At 31.8% G+C, this 19,901-nt stretch overlaps 3 protein-coding genes across 7 annotated transcripts; 2 read left to right on the top strand and 1 right to left on the bottom strand.

The window, feature by feature from the left end:
- Positions 1-219: 219 nt before the first annotated feature.
- On the bottom strand, positions 220-2,438 carry LOC139103507 (WD repeat domain-containing protein 83). Of its 2 annotated transcripts, XM_070658256.1 has the most exons (5): positions 2,054-2,438; positions 1,736-1,979; positions 1,228-1,454; positions 730-1,140; positions 220-413 (listed from the first exon to the last, which is right to left on the bottom strand). In XM_070658256.1, exons 1-4 carry the CDS (start codon positions 2,124-2,126, stop codon positions 767-769), a joined length of 918 nt encoding a protein of 305 aa, XP_070514357.1. In that variant the 5' UTR covers positions 2,127-2,438; the 3' UTR covers positions 220-413; positions 730-766. The 2 variants fall into 2 exon arrangements, with proteins under 2 accessions (XP_070514357.1, XP_070514356.1); XM_070658255.1 differs by lacking the exon at positions 220-413 and having other exon boundaries at positions 436-1,140.
- A 541-nt stretch (positions 2,439-2,979) lies between these two features.
- Positions 2,980-11,300, top strand: LOC139103506 (CDK5 and ABL1 enzyme substrate 2). 2 transcript variants are annotated; one of them, XM_070658252.1, is made up of 10 exons: positions 2,980-3,823; positions 5,061-5,438; positions 5,758-5,881; positions 5,991-6,118; positions 6,634-6,672; positions 7,405-7,490; positions 7,560-7,666; positions 7,742-7,848; positions 7,928-8,132; positions 8,201-11,300. In XM_070658252.1, exons 1-10 carry the CDS (start codon positions 3,366-3,368, stop codon positions 8,339-8,341), a joined length of 1,773 nt encoding a protein of 590 aa, XP_070514353.1. In that variant the 5' UTR covers positions 2,980-3,365; the 3' UTR covers positions 8,342-11,300. The 2 variants fall into 2 exon arrangements, with proteins under 2 accessions (XP_070514353.1, XP_070514354.1); XM_070658253.1 differs by lacking the exon at positions 6,634-6,672 and having other exon boundaries at positions 2,981-3,823.
- A 660-nt stretch (positions 11,301-11,960) lies between these two features.
- Positions 11,961-19,866, top strand: LOC139103504 (piwi-like protein Siwi). Of its 3 annotated transcripts, none has more exons than XM_070658251.1 (12): positions 11,961-12,096; positions 13,972-14,083; positions 14,419-14,460; positions 14,579-14,660; positions 14,822-14,932; positions 15,051-15,259; positions 15,341-15,526; positions 15,600-15,767; positions 15,997-16,276; positions 16,363-16,715; positions 16,858-17,266; positions 17,426-19,866. In XM_070658251.1, the coding sequence occupies exons 2-12, from the start codon at positions 13,994-13,996 to the stop codon at positions 18,070-18,072; spliced, it is 2,577 nt and encodes an 858-aa protein (XP_070514352.1). In that variant the 5' UTR covers positions 11,961-12,096; positions 13,972-13,993; the 3' UTR covers positions 18,073-19,866. The 3 variants fall into 3 exon arrangements, with proteins under 3 accessions (XP_070514352.1, XP_070514350.1, XP_070514351.1); XM_070658249.1 differs by lacking the exon at positions 11,961-12,096 and adding an exon at positions 12,112-12,527; XM_070658250.1 differs by lacking the exon at positions 11,961-12,096 and adding an exon at positions 13,786-13,895.
- The last annotated feature ends 35 nt before the right edge of the window (positions 19,867-19,901 follow it).

The following is a 19,901-nucleotide window of genomic DNA, read 5'->3' as shown; positions in this document are numbered from 1 at the left end:
CAAATCCGCCCGCCTCCGCGCCCCGTCGTTACGCGCCGGCGTCAAAATGCAAGGCGGCTCGAAAGCAGCACCGAAATGAGCGTCACCTGCGTACGGAATCGTACGGTGTCGCAATTTTGCCGGAAAAAGCCCACCCACTCTTTTTCCGTAGACGAGAAATGACGGTGTGAAATTTTTGCATTCAAACACTTCAGCGACACGTACACGATGCTCGCGTCTTGTAATTGTGTGTGTGAATCACGCGTTCTTAAATGGAATTTTTTCCCTTTTTTTTTTCTTTCGTATTTAACAGCGAATAAATCTTGTATTCTGGTTGTTTACCTTACATGAATGTCAGCATCTTGGAATATACATTTGACTGACGATGATACTTTAGGTGTTTGGGAATTTTGGTCGTGGAATAACATATATGTCTGCCAATAAGAAATAAAATCGTCAACATGATACCGTTTGGTAATTATTTCGATATTAAAAGATTAATAAAATAATAAGAAATACAAAAAAAATAGTTAATTAAAAACATTAGGATAAAATTATACAAATTACTGGAATAAGGAAATTTTTACGAAAATTGTAAAATGGACGAGCGATTATTCATTATTAAATAGTTCAATCTTGAGAAAGAGCTGTATTATTGTCAGCGATATACACAGCCATAATAATTCAGCATTTTAATCGTAAAAAAAATCGTAGAAATTATTTAAAATATTCGAAAAATCACAGACTTACTTTTGTACACAACAGAGTAATGGATAAAATTTCGCTATCACTCGTTTTCTGTGTGAGACTGCGTGCTCCACATCAATATATTAGATCCGTTAGAAACCAAGAAGCAGTTCTTCTGCGGATGAACACTTATGGAAACGGTGGGATGCTTAGTTGGCTTGAACCCTGAAAGTTTCGCGACTACTTTTTGAGATACCAAATCCCAAATCCACAATTTCCCGTCCGCCGAGCCAGAGAGAATTCTCGTGTCTTGACAGTCTACGCTCGATTCCAGGCACAGATCCTTTCCCGTGTGTCCTGTAAATTCGCCAAGCAGCTCTCCCGAATCTTTGTCGATCAGTCTAACGACGTTGTCTGCACAACTGATGACTAGACATTGCCCGTCTCTAGTAAAACTTGCGCACGTAATGGCATCTAAAAAATTTAAACCATGTTATACAATACTGTATTATTTTCTAACAAATAAAATCTGAAATTTGTTATATATTTATTATTTTTTACCTCCCATATAATCTTCATATAGTTCACCCACTCGTATATCATATATGCGTACTTGTCCATCAAAAGAACCAGACAAAATTTCGTGATCTGAAACTCTCACGCTTGAAATGGAATCCTTAGCATCGTTTAAACACTGTACCGCTTCGTGCGCTTTGGAACGTACATCCCAACACATGACGCAATTATCACGCGATCCAGAAACTATCATCGACGATTCTTCGTTAAATCTGCAATTGCAACAAAAGCCATTAAGATCTAAAAAAATCACATTTCAGAAATATGTATAATTTATATTAAATATTTATTATTAAATTATTAAATTAAATATTTCTTTATATCAAGTCTAAAATTCATCGAGTTTAATTATTTTTGATTAAGACAGAATTCAACATCAATTCACTAATAACCACTAACTAATTTCGCCAGCTAATTATTAAAAAATCTACAATAAGTAACACAATTAAAAAAAAAATAAAAAATTAAAACAACGATGAACTTGATGCCTTACCTAACTGTCGTAACAGGACCGGCGTGTCCTCTGAAACGACGTACAGGTGTACCGGTTGCCACGTCCCAGACAATTACCGATTTATCTAGCCCACAGGACACTATCTGGCTGCTATCACAGGACGCACTGGCGTCCATAACCTCGTCACCGTGTCCACCGTACGTCTTCAACGTCACGGGCTTGTACGGGTTCCATAGCTTCAGCTTTCGATCCGATCCGCACGTTACGCAATACGAGCCGTCCACTGAAATACAAAATCATTAGTTTACCTGCATCTAATGAAGAAAATAAATCAAAACAAATAAACTTTTTTTTTACCACTGAAGCGCACGGATCTAACGGCTCCTTGCTTGCAGTCGATTTCCTTCTCGAGTTTGTACTCGATATTCATCGTTCCCTTTTGAAAATCAAATTACACGCGTAGTGCCGTTGCCAATAGATGTAATCTGATACCTCAGAGACTCTGGCATCTCGGCCGGCCGAAAACGCTTGGAAAACGTTCGTCGCAAATCTTTTTTCTGGCCCGTGCACTTACCCTTTCTGTCGATTCCTCGAGCATGCGCTGGACACATGCGGACGACCATGTGACTAGCTTCACAGCCTCGTAATTAGCAGCTTCGTAATGGAGGCGCTTAGAAAAGTTGCACGTTTTTATTTAAAAGAGAATTACGATACGTGGTTAATCCTCTTTACTCTGTTAAAAACATATATCGATTTAATAACGAATAAAATTGGTTAAATAAAACTTTCGACGTAGCTCTTCAATTCACATTTCGCGTCGATTGATATACGCGGCACAGCTGTTGGATTTTAATTAAAACATTGAAAATTAACGTTAACCCTTTAAGTCTGATTTTATATTTTCAATTATTAAAGTCTCAATCACTTGAAAATTATTCCTGGGAAAAGAAACGTAATCGCAAAAGGGTTTTAGAAAGCAAAATGTCAACTGTTCAATAATCTTTTCTTGAAGACGCTGTGCTACGTGCCGAGAAAATTATTGTACAGCTTTCGTTATTTTCCGGTTGAATAAAAAAAAGAAAATTACTCCCTGACATTTTCCAGAGGCGTCAGTATTGATTTCCGCTGCTCGGCCGCGTTATAATTTTTCGTATTGCCGTCGGAATCGAGGGGGAAAAAAAGTGTTCTAGCCAAGTTGTCACCGGGCCTAACGGTACCAGAAAATTCGGCGGAGTGTTGTGCCTAAGCGCCACTGCGCAATCCCACGTTCCGGGATCAGCGACGCGGACGGGAGAGGACGGGAGTCCCGCTGTTGCGTAGTTGGTAAAGTCATACGGTGGTGTGTGGAAGGTAAGACGCGCGTTCGCGAAGGGCTCGGTTCAAGGAAACAGGCATGATGATCAGCGACACCGGTTCACCCTCGTATGCGTGGCGCACGTCCGTGATCGTGACTGACGGGCTTAGAACTAAGTGTATCAGCAGTGACAATGCGTTGTGATCTTAGTTGTCGTTGTGCGAAAAAGTTGAGGCCGCCGTCGCCGTCGCCGTCGTCGCCGCCGACGTCGCCGACGCCGTCGCCGTCGTCACCGCCGCCGTCACCGGGCGCGCGCCGCCGTCGTCGTCGTAGCTCGCACTTGACACCGGTATCCCGACACGGTCCGTCCGTGGAATGGCAGCGGCCCTAAAGAAAAATCACTCACGCAGAAGACTGGCCGCCCTGACGTTCCTGTCGAACATCTCCCTCGACGGCAGCCACCGGGACACCAGGCTCGCCGCCCTGTCACGCGGTGGTGCGGGTAATACGCGCGGGCTCAGCGACGGTGAGCAGTCGGAACAGCAGGCGGTGCTGGAGGCCGAATGCCGGGGCGCCGACCTCGAAGCCTCCTCCGCGGAGGAGGTGCTGGACAGCTGCTGTCCGCCGGAGGAGACCCGCGACTTGCCGCCGAGCGAGACGATAGAGCAGAACAACTCGCCCCAGCCGGCGCACAAGGGCGCCGATCACAATTCCTTCAGCTCTGATTCGGATGGGCTGCTCACCCCTGCCAAAGCAGCGGTCACCATGTTCCTGGAACAGGAGAGAAATCACTTGCAGTTCCCATGCAGCATGCACAGCTCGTTTAGAGAACGGTAAACACTCCTGCCGACACCTGGATACCCAGGTGTTATTTATCTTGGGGAGGGGAAAAAAAAAAAACCTGTCATCGCAATGTCCCAAATGTTACAGCAGCTCGGGTCTGTCAGCGTGACATAACGTGGGCTCGCTCCAATTTAGAACGCACAATTAAACACGTAAATTGCATTAAGCGCTTCGTTATCTATATAAATTAGCACCTATCTCGATAAAGGATGTAAAAATTAATTCTCTACACAACTATTTCTCCCGTGAAAACGTTGCTTATCGCGAGTACATAAATAATACATTTTTTTATCTTATCTTTTAAGCTTTTCTTTGTTTCAGAAATAGGTCGCGATATTCTATGACAATAAGACCAATTAAACGTAAAATTGAAATGTAAACAACTGTATGTACAGCATTTTAGAATCTCGTATCGCATTGTGAAAATTTTTAATTAAGATTATGTCTAATCGAGAGCGCACATTTTAATAACGAAATTAATATAGTGTATGTTTATCAAGCGGCAGTAAATAACAGACGGCAACGGATCAGTTTCCAAAACGTTCCGAGCATTTTTAATTGCATGCACAAAACATTTTAAACATTCTTTTGATAAGCGAAAATATAAGTAACCGAGCGTGCATGAAAATCTCTGCACTGTACTCTCAAAGGCTGTCTTGGTACAGATACAGGATTGCATGACACTTAATGGATTCAGATAACATTATCAAAAGCGTCTACAGTATCACAAACAAAAACATCGTGAAACTTGATTGCATTCCATCCATACATCGCGTGCATATCTGGTGTATAATTCGTACTGTGTAAAATTATATTTCTTGTTCATTCAATTACGGTTTTTTTTTTTTTATAGCGGATTCTACGATGGTTCTCTGATTCAAAACAAATGTATAAATGAACAAATAAATTTTGCACAATGAGAAATTAAAATATAACATTTCCTAATTAACATTTGGAAGACAAACAAGATGTGCCCCCGCATCTCTCATTTTAGTTTCGAATTGGGGTTTGCTTCGTAGAATATAATTTTACAAATTTGTTTTAAAAAATATTCGAGTGAGAAGCAAATTAAATTCTGAGAACAAACCAATTTAAATTTGATCAGAAATAAAAAGGACAGTCACATACTTAATTGCATCTTTTTTTTTTTTTTGCATAAAAGCATAGTATTTCATACATATACAATTGCGTTGAAATACTTTATTTAATGGAAAATTATATCTTTAGAACGGGAACTACCGGAAGCGACTATTCCTTACCCGAAAGACGCGTGGGCTCTCTACAATACAAGAAACGCATAAGTCATCAAACATCTACGCTTTCGGAAGATATAAAACATCAATACAATAGTAGCAACGAAAGCATTGGCTCCATACATTCAAAAGCACAATCGTCAAAACCAAAGATGAAGGCAGTGAACAATGTGCAACCAGTTTCTACAAATAGTGGCATAATACCAGAGATTACAAAGGAATTGCGTTTGATGCAACGACCTGTAAACGGCTGTAAATTTGGAGATGATAGAATGGTTTTGGTATCAAACCAACATGTGCCATTTGTAATATTTTCTGCTATACCGTATAATAAAGGACAACGATCCAGTTGGTAAGGCTTACATCAATATCGATGAACATTGTATGTAAATTATTGCCTATGCTTCCTTTTTATACCTTCTGTTATTGTTTGTCTTTTTTGTAAATATTTAATTCGTTAAATTTTAAGTTTAGTCAAGAAAAAAACATTCTACAAAGTTGTTTTAACTTTATCTAAAATTTTCTGCGGTAAATATGTTCAAAATCAAACTTTGCAACATTTTTATTAAAAAAAAAATTAATTAAAAATTTCTATCTTGCTTAATATTTTTTTTTATAATGCTCTGTGTCTAATTAAATATAATTTAATACGATTTTATCATGACTTACAGGTCGGAGTTACGTAAAGATACATGTCGAAGGAAAAATGTGTCATCTCAAAGACCGTTATCAGCAATTAATGACAGTATTGATCCATTTGGATTATTGGGTATAGAACACGCTAAGGATGGCCAAGTATGAAAGATATATTATTTTTTTTTTACTTTGATTCTGATTCTAAAATATTAAAAAAGTAATCTAAAATGATATAATTAAATTGTTAATTATCAGAATAATTTCGTAGGAAATATCTTACGGTCAACTGCTTGTACCATCTCGGCAATTTCAAAAGGATAAGAAATTGAATTTAAATGAGAATGAACCTATGGAATTACCGCATTTTATACTTAATAAACATCATGTGGTGCAAAGGTATAGTAACAATTATATTTAATTGGCAGTTCACATAATTGAGTGTACTATGTATACACATGCACTTGCACACACACATACACACATAAACGATATATATATATATATATATATATATATATATATATATATATATATATACATATATTGTTTTTCACACGTATATTCTGTACTCTAGTTTTTAATTAAAGTTTGGAGTGAAGAAAAATCATCAGACATAAATTGACCCTTTAACTATCCTCAGTATATGAGATGTCTAGCTGTTACTGCCATTATACAAACATAATTAATTTTCTTTAATTTAAAATATTTATGAGTAGAGAAACAGATACTAAAAATTTGTTTAAAAAATTCTTCGGTTTAATAATCATTCATAATTTGTAGTTGTGTAACTTATAGTTGCAGTATTAGCTTAGACATCTTTCTAATCTCTTTAAATATCATAGGTAATATATGCATGGACTCATATATCATGTATTTGTTCTTATAACAAAACATCAACCATCTTTTTGCAGGACAAAAACAATTACTTGGAATGTGGATCACAAAAAATGGTAAAAATTATTGTACAGTATAGATGTAATGAAATATAGAAATGCTAGATTTATTAAATATAAAGTGTATAGCTATAAGAGAGTTTACAACAAGTATATTTATTAAAATTTTTTTTTAATCTGCAAAAGATGTGTTGTAAAAATTAATCATTTGATCATTCATAATCATTTTATATTACCTGCGTGTTGATTTGATGATTGTATTTTGTGAATAAGAAGTATAACAAATATCGTACTAATCGACAATATTATAGTTGTATTTAACAGAATGTAAAAATTTATATGTTCTGAAAGTTATTAGTAAATTATATTAAAGTATTTATTTTCGTTCGCATTTTAATCATGCTTATTACATATGTATCATATACATATATGTTTCTCTATAACGTAAAAAACTACATACATTTTTTACGTTGTTCACTAAAATGTCTAATAAATATGCACACATTGCAGAATAATTTCACACTTTTCTTTTATATATATGAAGAAAAAATACTTGTTACTTAAGCATTTTAAAATGGTATAAGTGTAGCATGTGTTTATATGTGTATTCATTGTATATCTCATATATATATAAACAGTATTTCATTTTTATCTTTACGTTTTAATAATTATTAATAAAAGAAATAAAAGTTTTCTAGAGCACATTGCCTATTATAAAGTATTGCATGTTAAAAAGTATAATTATTTTATATAACACATTTATTATAATGGTTTTTTTTTTAATTTTAGGTGCCTGTCTTATGATACAGCTACAAATCGAGCACATTACATAACTTCCGAGTCTCCACCATTGTCTTTCAGTGCTGATACTAAAGGTAGGTACAATTTCTTTTTAATTTTATACATATCTATAATATTGTAATTATTTTGTTATGTTATTAAAGTTTACGACTGGGATGAACAGTCTGCCCAATATAATCCAAATTTGCTCGATGATCCAGAACTTATCGCTGGAAAACATAGAACGTTACTAACATTTACGTCATATATGGTATGTACTTAATTCTGTTTTATTTAATAATTTTAAAAGTTTTGATTAATACAACTTAATATTTTACGTATATAGGCATCTGTAATTGATTATGTAAGACCCTCCGATTTAAAAAAAGAATTAAATGACAAATTTAAAGAAAAATTTCCACATATTCAACTTACTCTCAGTAAGCTTCGCAGGTATAGATCTCTATTTAATTTATATATATCTAGTTTATGTTTGTAATTAAATTATTAATTTTGTTTTTTTTTTTTTTAGCTTAAAACGAGAAATGAGAAAAATAGCTAAATTAGAATATGGTATTGACTTACTTACTGTTGCAATGGCCTACGTATATTTTGAGAAACTTATTCTTCGAAATATTGTAACGAAACAGACACGGAAGTTATGTGCTGGTGCTTGCTTACTTCTCGCAGCAAAATTGAACGATGTTAAAGGCGATATACTTAAATCCCTTATCGAGGTATCTTTATTGTGCACTATTAATGGTAAAAATTTCTATATAATAATAATAATTTTTATTGTTTACAGAGAATTGAGGGTGTATTCCGATTAAATCGCAAGGACTTAATTACATCAGAGTTTGCTGTATTGGTAGCTTTAGAATTTGGTTTGCATTTGCCAACATGGGAAATATTTCCCCATTATCAGCGATTGATTTACGAGTCCTGACATTCTTTCATATCAATCTTTTCACGCAATTTTAAAACCGCTTTATGAGGAAATCTCGAAACGGTAAAGCATATCCCTAACGACTATATGTCTGAATATTGTATAATTTTCAAATCCTTACATTTATGACATTTTTTTTTTTTTTTTTTTTTTTTTTGTTATTTTGGTTTAATTTTTATACACGATTTAATGTAAATGATTATATAAAAAGTAGTTATAATTTTTAACAATATTTGTTTGCAAGTTACCAATGTAGTAGTTGCTACAAGCTGTGAATATTTTATTATTTGACTACGTTTAACTTTATGATTTATTATAATATGAACAATACGTATGTTTTAGACATCAAAGCATTAAGAAAAATAGTCTGATACAAATTGTACTGCAAATTCATAATTCATGTTAATAATATATTCTTCCAATTCTTGTAATATTCACATAGTGATCAAGATTATATTATAAGTGTTATTAGAATACGGCTATATCTTGTTTTAAAATCATGTTTGTTTTATGATCTAGAGATAGAAATTGTTTTTAATTTTATACAAGCACACATACGCGCGCGCGAGCGTGTGTCTGTATAAAATTAGATATATATTTTATTATAAAGTAACACGTAATTAATATTTTATGTTTTCATTTAATATCGATATTCTCGTTTTCTTCGTTCTAATCATCGATATATCCCGATTGTTGTAAATAATTCGGCAGTTAAATGTAATGAACAATAACCTCTTGTAGCATTATAAGAAAATAAGCGATATTCAATGTTATACATACATATTTTATCACTTTATTTAAGTTCAGCCATATTTCTTTTTTTTTTTTTTAGATAACTAATATATTACATTTTTCAAATTAAATATAGAGATGTAGTCTTTATTTTTTAAATAATATTAGAAACATATGTGTCTTTCTCAAATGTACCTTTAATGAAGATTCGTAACACAGTTTCCTTAGAAACCGACCAAAATTAATTTTATTTAATATCTAGTTGTATTTTTGCTTTACTACGTGAGATGTTTTACGCAAATTAACAAGACTTAAACATGTATTTAAACTGAATTATAGAATACACGTAGATATATATATGCTCTGTGCTCAATTATATTTATCTATATAGAATTAACATCTCGCTCAATTTTTATGTATTAGTAGAAAACTTTAATTATGGTATCTTTTGTTCTCACGAATTATAGAACTTTAGTTTCAAAAATAATTATTTAACAGATTGTATGTCATAATATTATTATTATTATTAATATACTTCATGTAGGTTTTTTTTTTGTTTTAGCAATTGATACATTTTTTAAAAACACATTTTGTTTGTAGTAAAAAAATGTAAGAACGCAAAAATACAAGATACTCACATATTTTATACATGTATGTACATGTGCATAGAGTATATAACATTATTTGTACAGTCAATTTCATATTACTAGTAAAAAGAAATCTTTTAGCATCTCATTCTTGTAACACCAGTAAAAAATTTTGTAAGTAATTAAGTAAGTGCTTGTAAAAAAAACTATTGGAGAGAAGTATAAAAAAACAAAATTATTGGCTCGAATATAGAGAACAAAATTAAAAATTTGGTCTATATTTATATCTCGTGTTTTGTTTAGAATCAAGTATGGCTATCTGATTCAAAGTTTTAGTTTGTGCAGATGATAAAAATGTTGATATTATCGAGCTGAGAATTATATAGCCATATCTAATTTTAAACTTATAGAAAATAGACTTAGGATATAGATGTGTTTAAGATATACTAATACCTTTAAAAATAATTACATTTAACGTAAACTTCTATGATATTACTTTTAATATAGTAAGATAAAGATAATTCAATATCCCAGTAAATATGTTCAACGTACTTGTTATTAAAATATATCTTCTAGTTGCAGTTTTTACATATAGGAATTTCATATTTTCATAAGCAAATTTCACATACGATAATTATTCTTGATAGATTTATAATCTTTGTGTTATATACCGTTCTTCGACTTTTAAGAGCCAACATTAAACCACTCGTCACATATAAGTTTATATAACATTCGTATTTTCTCTCAATAGCAAAACTTAAATATAAATTATTTCATGTTTTATTATCTCTAGCAAAATTTTATATTAAAATTTCCTCCAAATAGCATACCGTTTTAGTATGATTTTGTAGACTTGAAATTATAAAATTGCTAAAAAAAACTATAATCTGATAATAAAATAACAGTATCAATGCTCGAGAGAAAATGTAAAACGACTACAAATACGTACATAAACCACACCACACGTACATAATACTCGAAAAACGTCTGGAATCAATTTGACAACGACAAATTATACGTTTAGCATATAGCGATGTGTCAATTATAGCAGAATATATTCCCAATAATCTTATTATTCGTACATACACACATACTTATTCTGTAAATCAATAATTTCAACTTCTTGACAAGCTTTGCCTTACAGGCAAATACATTTATTAAGTGGCTTTACGTGTTTAGAAAGAAAGAAAGGTACACAAAAAAAAAGTAAAGTTAGAGATAGACACACGTTTGACTGATTGGTAGTTCATTGAAAAGAATAGACGGTTGACCCTTAATAATGCTTTCGTTATTATTATATCCTACAGTTTTTTTTTACCATTCATTATACATGGATGACAGTATAATGATAACGAAACTATTGTTAAGAATTACAGAGTAAGAGTCTTGAATACTGAATTTTCATCAGTAACTCTTTTTTATTAATAAAAGCAACAGTCTTTTTTTTTCTTTATTCAAACTAGGTTTTTGTGCAATTAATTGGTGTGCTTGCACAAAGAAGACTGCTGCTTCAATTAATATTTAACATATTAATCCCTATTACGTATTGAAGTTTGTTTTTAGTTTATATGTGATTTGTGAAATTACGTCAACAATGTATCCTAGTAATGTATGAAATATACGTGTGTACGTTAAATCAACTATTAATTTTCAATCTTATCCTGACATTTAATTATATGTTAATTAAAAAAAAATTAGCAACGTTAAATTTCTTTTTTTTTTTTAATAAAACAGAAAAATTGATTATACTTTATTTATGAAACTGCATTCAACAGAAGATTTATTTCGCGATTGCGGATCAAGAACTGCAGCTACTGCAGATTTTAACGTATTCTTTTTTTACATGCAGTTGCACGTAGCATATACCATATATGTGTATGTGTGTTTCTGTTCAGAAATCATTAAATTCTTTGAACATGATTCATCTTGCTGTTTTAAGACTCATCTAGTATCAACGTACTATTCTGGCCACTACGTGTTTGCCTAAAAATTATTTAAAAAATAACAAAGTGTACAAAGACTTCGTTAATTACGACTTTAATCACCTGATAAATGATACCTCTGTCAATCATACATCTTTCGTTATTTTATAATTCCTAATATCGATATTGATTGCCACGGGAATGATTAGTACTTGATATTTTATTTATGGTAGAGTACGGTACCCGGTAGAAATTATGACGTCATGTGACGATATGTCGCTAGAATTGGTTCTTTCGTTACGAGTCTACCTTACCCTCCACCCCCTCCACCCGGCAAAATTGTTGCTATGCTGCGTTAGTGTGGTCAAGTATGCGTGAGTGGACGGGGAAGAGACAAGCGGAGGAATACAGCCAAGAAAAACGCCACTTACCGATTGGTTGGTTCGAAATCCTGCAGCTTGCCGCTTGAACCCTCGCCGACTGCAGCCTCGCTGTGCGTGGCGATGAGCCCTTGGTTAGTTGATGCCGAGGTTTCCTAGCGTTGAGGCGACGTCCGTAAACCGTGCGAGTTGAACGTCACAGCCACGTCGCGGCCGGTGGCACTTGGAATCGAGACACGAACTCACTTAATTCGCTATCGATCAACGATCGTCGGTTAACACACGCGTTATTTCAGGCCGTTCGAACCTGAGCCAATCACGCGAATTCTGGGCAATACGCGATACTCTTGCGATTGGCGCTACCTATCGCACCGACTTTCTCGGATGTCCCGCGATTCTTGTGAGCTCTTAGTATTCAGTCGTCTCGGCGAACGATTTGCCCTGTTTGTTTCGTACAGTTTAAGAAGCACAGGAAGAAGATTTGGTACCTCAGACGCGTTTGAAACTGCATGCTCGACGCATTCCTAGATGGTAATCCGTGCGACTACGCTAGCAGGACTATAAGGTAAATTTAGGTATTCATGCTTACGTTTCAATGCGTATTTCTAAAAATCGTGTTTACATTTGATGACAAAGGGGCTGACGAATTGAGATATTGTAAGCCATATCGACGAGACAAGCACGGACCGCAGAAAAAAAAGACATTCGCTTCTGTTCTTTTTTTTTACCTGCTAGGACAACGCAAACTTGGGTGGAGGAGGGGGGGATCGTATTTTATTTCGTCGATTCTTCATGAAGATAAAGTTCCGTATAGGGCAGTTTTCATACACAATAGCAGTTCTTTTTTTTTTCGACCGTAGCCTCGTGTACATTTACGATGTTATTTCTTGTAACGTAAAATGTTAGGATAAATGATTAATTTTAACTCAATTGTGACGATCTCAACTCTCTGTGATACATTGGGTTGTAGTAATGCCAGGACGGTTTTCGAAAGTAATTTGTGAAAATTAGTATTGCTCAAATTATTGATTAAAGAAAGCGGCCTCGAAATTGACGAACTTAATCTCGAGATATCAGCAGAAAAAAAATAAGAACGATAGAAATAGTATTTTTTTGAAAGTTGACAATAATGAGCTATTTAGAATTATTAAGAACGAATCGCGGTTCTGAAAATACTTCTCTATATCTGTTTACATATTACATTATTAGAAATATTTCAGAAAAACAAATTTATGGGATATTGAACGATTAAATATAAATCATGTGCAGAGATGAGAGATAGTCGTGAGATTCTGGAACTTGAGCTACCTTATTTTGTCTCTTTTTAGTGGGGAGAAGAGGGGAGTAGAGGGGAGAAAATGCGACGTCTTTTATGCTTACATAGATATGTGATAACGAGCATATAAGCATGATTTCAGAATCTGAGATTGCTTAATTTTTTCTTTTAACTCAAATTATTATAAATTTTAAAAGAAGTTGCAGAACATTGGATATTGTAAGTCTCATTCCAACATTAATATCGATTTTTTTTTTGGAGAGGTAAATCTTGAAAACTCGCAGAGTACATAGAATTTATAGTTTGTGTTATAGAAGCCATTAGTTTTTCTGGCGTTTGGGGATACACTTTTACCCCAATATAGATTTATATACACCGTCTATATAAATAAACTACAATCTTAGGTATTCTTTTTTTCTATATTTTTCTTTGGTTTTAAAATTAGGATATTAAAGAAAAAGTTAAACCAAGATTAAAGTTGGTTTCAGTCAGAAACTGATGTTCTACGAGTTTTCGGTAATTATATTGTAGTCACATGGTTCGTAAGATCCCCTCTCTGATGCACGGTAGTCTGGTTGTACGTACTCGTGGTACAGTAATGTTGTGACGCTAACGCAAAATTGTGATAAAATACTTCCCCTGGATAAACTTTACTTGGTGTATATTATTGTTAATGTATTATGTGACAAATTAAAGGAGTGGTTTCTGTAACATTTTTTATTTTAACTTTCAGATTTTATCACTGAGTTATAAAAATGTCCAAGCAAGAGAAAGGGAGAGGTTATGATCCCTCCGAGCCATCTACTAGCAGCGGGCATCGTAAAAAACCTTACGATAAAGATTCGGTAAGCACACGAGTAGAAACCGGCTTTGTTTTTTATTTATTTAAAGAAAGTTAATTGAAGTGATTTGAGTGAAATATATTTCAAAGAGTACTACAATATACTTTAAAAAAAAAAAAAAACTATCCAAAATAGTAAAGTAAAATCAATTTGTGATATAGGTTATTATAATACATGTGTCTTTCTTATATGTATTCTATAAATGTTTAAAAGCAACTTATTTTCTTCATAGTCTAGTGATACATTTAATTGTTATTCAAGATTTTGAAGATTTCTAAAGAAAACTTTCATTTGGTAATCGAATATACATATATATAATTTTTTTTTTTTTCTCATAGAATCAATCGTCAAGTGCAAGAGAATTTAAAGGAGTAATAAAGGTTGGTACAATTTTCAATATTGTAATTTAAAATTTAAAAAACTAAATTTTTTAATGCATATTTAAAATAAAGTTTAAAAATATATGAGAATGTAATTAATACTATTATATTGCAATAGAAAATTAAACGTGAAGCTTCTCCTCAACCAAGTACATCATCATCTTCATATTCTGAACAACATGAATCGAAGAAAGTGAAAAGTAAGTTCTTTTGTAGAAGTATTTTATACGTTTTTTTTTTCAAAATTATTAATTTAGTTGAATAAATAAAATGCACTTTTATTTATGAACATAAAGTATAAAATAAATTAAAATTAAAATTTAGTTGCCAAATTCATTAAAGTTTCTTATGTACAATAAAGGTGATGTTAAAAGTGAAGTAAAAAAGGAAGATACAGAACAGTCGACGAGTGGTCGACGTGGAAAAAGCGATATTTTGGTTACTAGACCACATGATTTGGAAACTAAAAGAGGTCAGTAGAAAATCTTAATTTATTACGTGATTATATATATCAAAACAATATTATGTGAATGTAGTAAAAATTAAAAGTAATATTTTTTTGTAATATTTAATTTTTTTTCGATTTATAGGTACATCTGGAAGACCAATAACACTTACGACAAATCACTTTAAACTACCTACAGTACCTGATTGGTGTCTTTATAAATATCGAGTTGATTTTGAGCCTGAAGAAGAGCGTACATTTGTTCGCAAAGGTATGGTTAGATTTAAAAAAGAAGAGATTGGTGCATACATTTTTGATGGTTCTATTTTATATGCAACTACTTCTGAACTAAATGTAAGTATATTATATTTCACGTTGCTGTACAGCTTAATGTTTGGGTTAAGTATTTTTATAAATATATTAAAAAATTTGCAGAAAATACATTGGAAGGTCCCGAGAAAAAGTGATGGTATAGAAATTGGAATCACTATGCGTCTAGTTGGAAAAATGACCCCAGATGATGGGTATTATAATGTTATTTTTAACATAATAATGCGAAAGTGTTTAGAATATTTAAAATTACAATTGGTGGGCCGTAATTATTATGACGCCAAAAATAAAGTTAGTATATAATTTATATAAATTTATTTTGTTGGATGAAATAAATTCATAATTTTAATAATAATGATTGCAGTCAGTCGTAAGTCAATTCAGATTGGAATTATGGCCTGGATATATTACAACCATTCAACAACATGAAAACAATATTCTAATGTGTGCAGAAATAGCACATAAAGTGATGCGTCAAGAAACTCTATATGATATATTAAAGGGATGCTATTTACGCGGTGGCAACTATAAGGTAAAATTTATAATTTTGTGTATGTCTAATTAGACTTTTCTTTATTCTCGTCAATGTTACATTCGATATTAAAAACTAAATATTACGTATTTTTTTACGTTAAAATTTTTTTATGTCAAATAACTTTAAAATACGCAAAATTTTTTACTTACATGTAGTTTTTAATACAGGTTGTATGTTAATTTATTATTATTTTATTTGCTTATTCTAACATAATATGCATTTTTAGGAAGAATTTTCTAGGAATGTAATTGGAATTATGGTACTTACGGATTACAATAATCATACATATCGTATTGAGGATGTGGATTATGATGCAAGTCCTTCTTCGACATTTCCTATGAGAAATGGTGAACACGTGTCTTACCAGGATTATTATTATAAAAAATATGAAATTGAAATATCTGAACCTACTCAACCAATGTTAGTAACTCGTTCAAAACCGAAACAACGAAATGCTGGCGAAGGAGATCTTGTTTATTTAGTTCCCGAATTATGTCGGGCTACAGGTACTTGATAATTTTTTTTTAAATAAATACATAATACTTTTATACTTAATATGTAAAATTTAATGTATAAATGTAATGTCTCGTAGGTTTAACTGATAGTATGAGAGAGAATTTTCACCTGATGAAAGCATTAGGAGCTTATACATGTCTCTCACCAGACGCTCGAATAAATAAATTGTTGAAATTCAACAGCAGACTTCGAGAAGAACCAAAAGTTATTCAGGAATTCAAAGATTGGAATATGACGCTAGACAGAAGTTTAGTTGAAGTTCCTGGTCGTGTTTTACCATCTTCTCAACTTACATTTTCTAAAAAATATAGTATTAACAGTGGCGGAGGAGACTGGTCGAGAAATATGCAAAGAATACACTTGTATAACAGTAAACAATTAAACAATTGGTTGGTGTTTGCTAGTGAACGCGATCGTAATGCTGTAAACGTAAATATTTTTCATTAAATAATTACAAATATATAAATTACATGAAACATGTGAAATAGTATTAGATGAAAATGATTTGTACGCATATATAAATGTGTTTTTTATCGTAAAATATTAATTTTAATTATTAAAAATTTTGCAGGCTTTCTTAGGTACGCTAATGCAAGTATCTCGTCAAATATCTTTCTTAGTTAGAAATCCACAAATGGTATTTCTACGCGACGACAGAGCAAACACGTATGCTGGGGAACTTGAGAATAATCTGAGTAGATGTACTCCAGAATTAGTATTCTGCGTAGTGAGCAATAATCGCAATGATCGCTACTCGGCGATCAAGAAAAAATGTTGTTTAGATAGACCTGTGCCATCACAAGTCTTTCTACAAAAGAATTTAAATGGAAGAAATGCAATGAGTATTGCTACGAAAGTGGCTATACAAATGAATTGTAAGCTAGGTGGAGCTCCTTGGGCTGTAGATAATCCGTTAAGAGGATTAATGGCTATTGGTTTTGATGTATGCCATGACGTAGACACCAGGGGCAAAGACTATTGTAAGTAATTTTCAAATAATAATTTGTTTTATCCCCTTTTAAAATGTTTTATGCTACATTACTTTTATTGTAATTTTTAATTTTATGTTCTTACAATTTTATTTAATCTTTATAATTTAATTGTAAATTAATTAAAAAATTTATGATTTATAATTACAGTGTCTATGGTGGCAACTGTGGACCAAACGTTGACGCGATACTTCAGTTCTATTATTCAATTTCATAGTGGCGAAGATCTTGCGGAGCAACTCTGTACAAGTGTACGCAAAGCTTTGATGGCTTACCGCGCCATTAACCAAGCTTATCCCATGTATCTAGTAATTTATCGTGACGGTGTCAGTGAAGGTCAGATTCGAAACGTTTGGGAAAATGAAGTCGGAACTTTGAAAAAGAAACTCGAAGAATTGTATTATGGTCCAAATTTCAAAATGATTTTCATTATCGTTAACAAAAAGATTAACGTTCGACTATTCGATCATACGAGACGTACTAATCCTCCGATCGGTACAATTGTTGACGATGTTATAACGAATCCACTCAAATATGACTTTTTCATTGTATCACAACATGTCAGGCAAGGTACAGTTTCACCAACATCATACAATGTTATCTCTGATAATACTGGTTTAACTGCAGAAGTAGTGCAATGTATTACTTTTAAATTAACTCATATATATTATAATTGCTCGAGTACTGTGCGCGTACCAGCACCTTGTCATTATGCACACAAGTTATCACTTTTAGTGGGACGATTTCTTCATCGACCTCCAAGTACACAGCTGGAAAATCAGCTATTTTTCTTATAAAACTAATAATTAAAGTTTATTTCAATAGTTTTTTTCTTTCTATATGTACTATAAAATTAAAATAACATTTATTATATATACTATAATATATCGTAAGATGTTTTTCATCAAGTAAATATTAATGTTATTGAAATAATTATTAAATTTTTTTTATTTCTATAATTTTGAAATTTTTATTTTATATTATTTGAGGCGTATGTTTCTTGTTGAAAAGCATCTTTAATATATTACATTTTGTATATTTTCAGTTTACAAATTAATTAAGAAAGTGATCACATGTGTTCATAATTTTTTTATTTTTGTAAGGACCTACTTACGTGCCAAAAAACATTCCAAATAAGTACTTCTAACACTATTCAAATAAAATATATTCCTGTATGACAAGTATACTTTTTTTTCATATTTTTTTTTTAATTAAAATATTTAGAGTAAGAAATATTACGTAATGGATATGAATAATTAAGTGTTAAAAGTTTTCCCATGTAATTTCTTGGAATGCATTTTTATGTATATGAAAATTGGATAATTGCTGAAAATGTTATGTAACACACAATGTTACATAATATGTAATTGTAATACAGTATAATACAATTTCACAAACCTATTTTATTTAAATCTCATAAATATTATACATAATTTTTATTTATTGCCAATAAGTGCCTTACATGTAACTGTAAATTTTGTTTCTTTTTTTTTTCGGGGTACTTTTAAAACATTACATGTATATGGTAGTTCTAACAAAATAATCGAACAAAGTTATACTGTTATAACATTAGCAGTTTAAAAATACCAGATTACTCTAATTCATTTTCCATGTATATGAATTGAAAATTACTGTATAATTACAATATAATTACAATGTTTTTAATCGTTCAGCAATCAAAGTATCGTATTTTTATACGATATATAATTTCAGTTTATTTTATATATATAAAAAAAAAGTACAAACTTGTCACTATGTTGCGATATAATTATTCTAGCATATTAAAGTATATTATTTTTCATTAATCTTTACATAGCATAATGTAAACATGTAGAATAAATTTATATGTGACAAATTTACGACATATAAATATGCTAATCGTACAACAACTTATATGGAAGTGACATTTGATGTACTTTAAAAATACTTATTCTATATTAGTTTGCTTATTGTTGTAAGCGCATATTAATAAAATTAATTTTCTTTCTGCTTTGCCTGCAAAAAGTGCACTTAAATATATAATAAGATATAGATAAATTTTCATTGGTCTGAACAAATTTCATAGATAATTTAGACCAAAAAGTCAAATAGAACTAAAAGTTTTAAAATTTATACGTTTATTTTAATTTTTATTAAGCGATATATTAATTCTTTAATTAATAAGTATCACGACTGTATGATACAAGCTGCATTATCAAATGTATCTTCCTAATATAATTAAAAAAAAAAAAGAAGTAATGTACTCTCGAGACGCACTCGTTATAACAACTCGCATTTCGATTATGTTTAACTTGAATGTATCCGTTGTTATTAAGAAATATTTGTTTAAAAGGTTATATAAAATCGTATTTAAAATAGACAGAGTGTATCACAGACCGTGGAATCATGGAGCTCGAGGATTTTGCGAGTCTTCAGTTGGATAAGCTAATACCTGACATGAGAGTATGTTGTAATGCCTGACATGTTTTTATTCGTTTATATTTCTTTGCACGTGTATGTATAAATTTTCCGAAGAAAGCTCTTTATAACCTATATATTCGAGGAGACTCTTCTTTGATATTAAATGTAAGATGAACATTCATGCAATTCAATTTTACGCCTCGCCGATCTCATTTAAATATCCTTG

This window comes from Cardiocondyla obscurior, linkage group LG06 (genome assembly GCF_019399895.1).
Source record: "Cardiocondyla obscurior isolate alpha-2009 linkage group LG06, Cobs3.1, whole genome shotgun sequence".
In the NCBI taxonomy this organism is placed as follows: domain Eukaryota; kingdom Metazoa; phylum Arthropoda; class Insecta; order Hymenoptera; family Formicidae; genus Cardiocondyla; species Cardiocondyla obscurior.
This window is presented reverse-complemented; position numbering and strand designations above follow the sequence as displayed.

Bases quoted from the DNA above. Each gene is read 5' to 3' on its own strand.
- LOC139103507 (XM_070658256.1), bottom strand. From the start codon at position 2,126: ATGAATATCGAGTACAAACTCGAGAAGGAAATCGACTGCAAGCAAGGA. The intron at 1,455-1,735 runs GTAAGGCATCAA...TTGCAATTGCAG, and splicing joins GGTCCTGTTACGACAGTTAG to ATTTAACGAAGAATCGTCGA. The intron at 1,141-1,227 runs GTAAAAAATAAT...TAAATTTTTTAG, and splicing joins ATATGAAGATTATATGGGAG to ATGCCATTACGTGCGCAAGT.
- LOC139103506 (XM_070658252.1), top strand. From the start codon at position 3,366: ATGGCAGCGGCCCTAAAGAAAAATCACTCACGCAGAAGACTGGCCGCC. The intron at 3,824-5,060 runs GTAAACACTCCT...TTATATCTTTAG, and splicing joins CACAGCTCGTTTAGAGAACG to AACGGGAACTACCGGAAGCG. The intron at 5,439-5,757 runs GTAAGGCTTACA...CATGACTTACAG, and splicing joins AAAGGACAACGATCCAGTTG to GTCGGAGTTACGTAAAGATA.
- LOC139103504 (XM_070658251.1), top strand. From the start codon at position 13,994: ATGTCCAAGCAAGAGAAAGGGAGAGGTTATGATCCCTCCGAGCCATCT. The intron at 14,461-14,578 runs GTTGGTACAATT...ATATTGCAATAG, and splicing joins AATTTAAAGGAGTAATAAAG to AAAATTAAACGTGAAGCTTC. The intron at 15,768-15,996 runs GTAAAATTTATA...ATGCATTTTTAG, and splicing joins TACGCGGTGGCAACTATAAG to GAAGAATTTTCTAGGAATGT.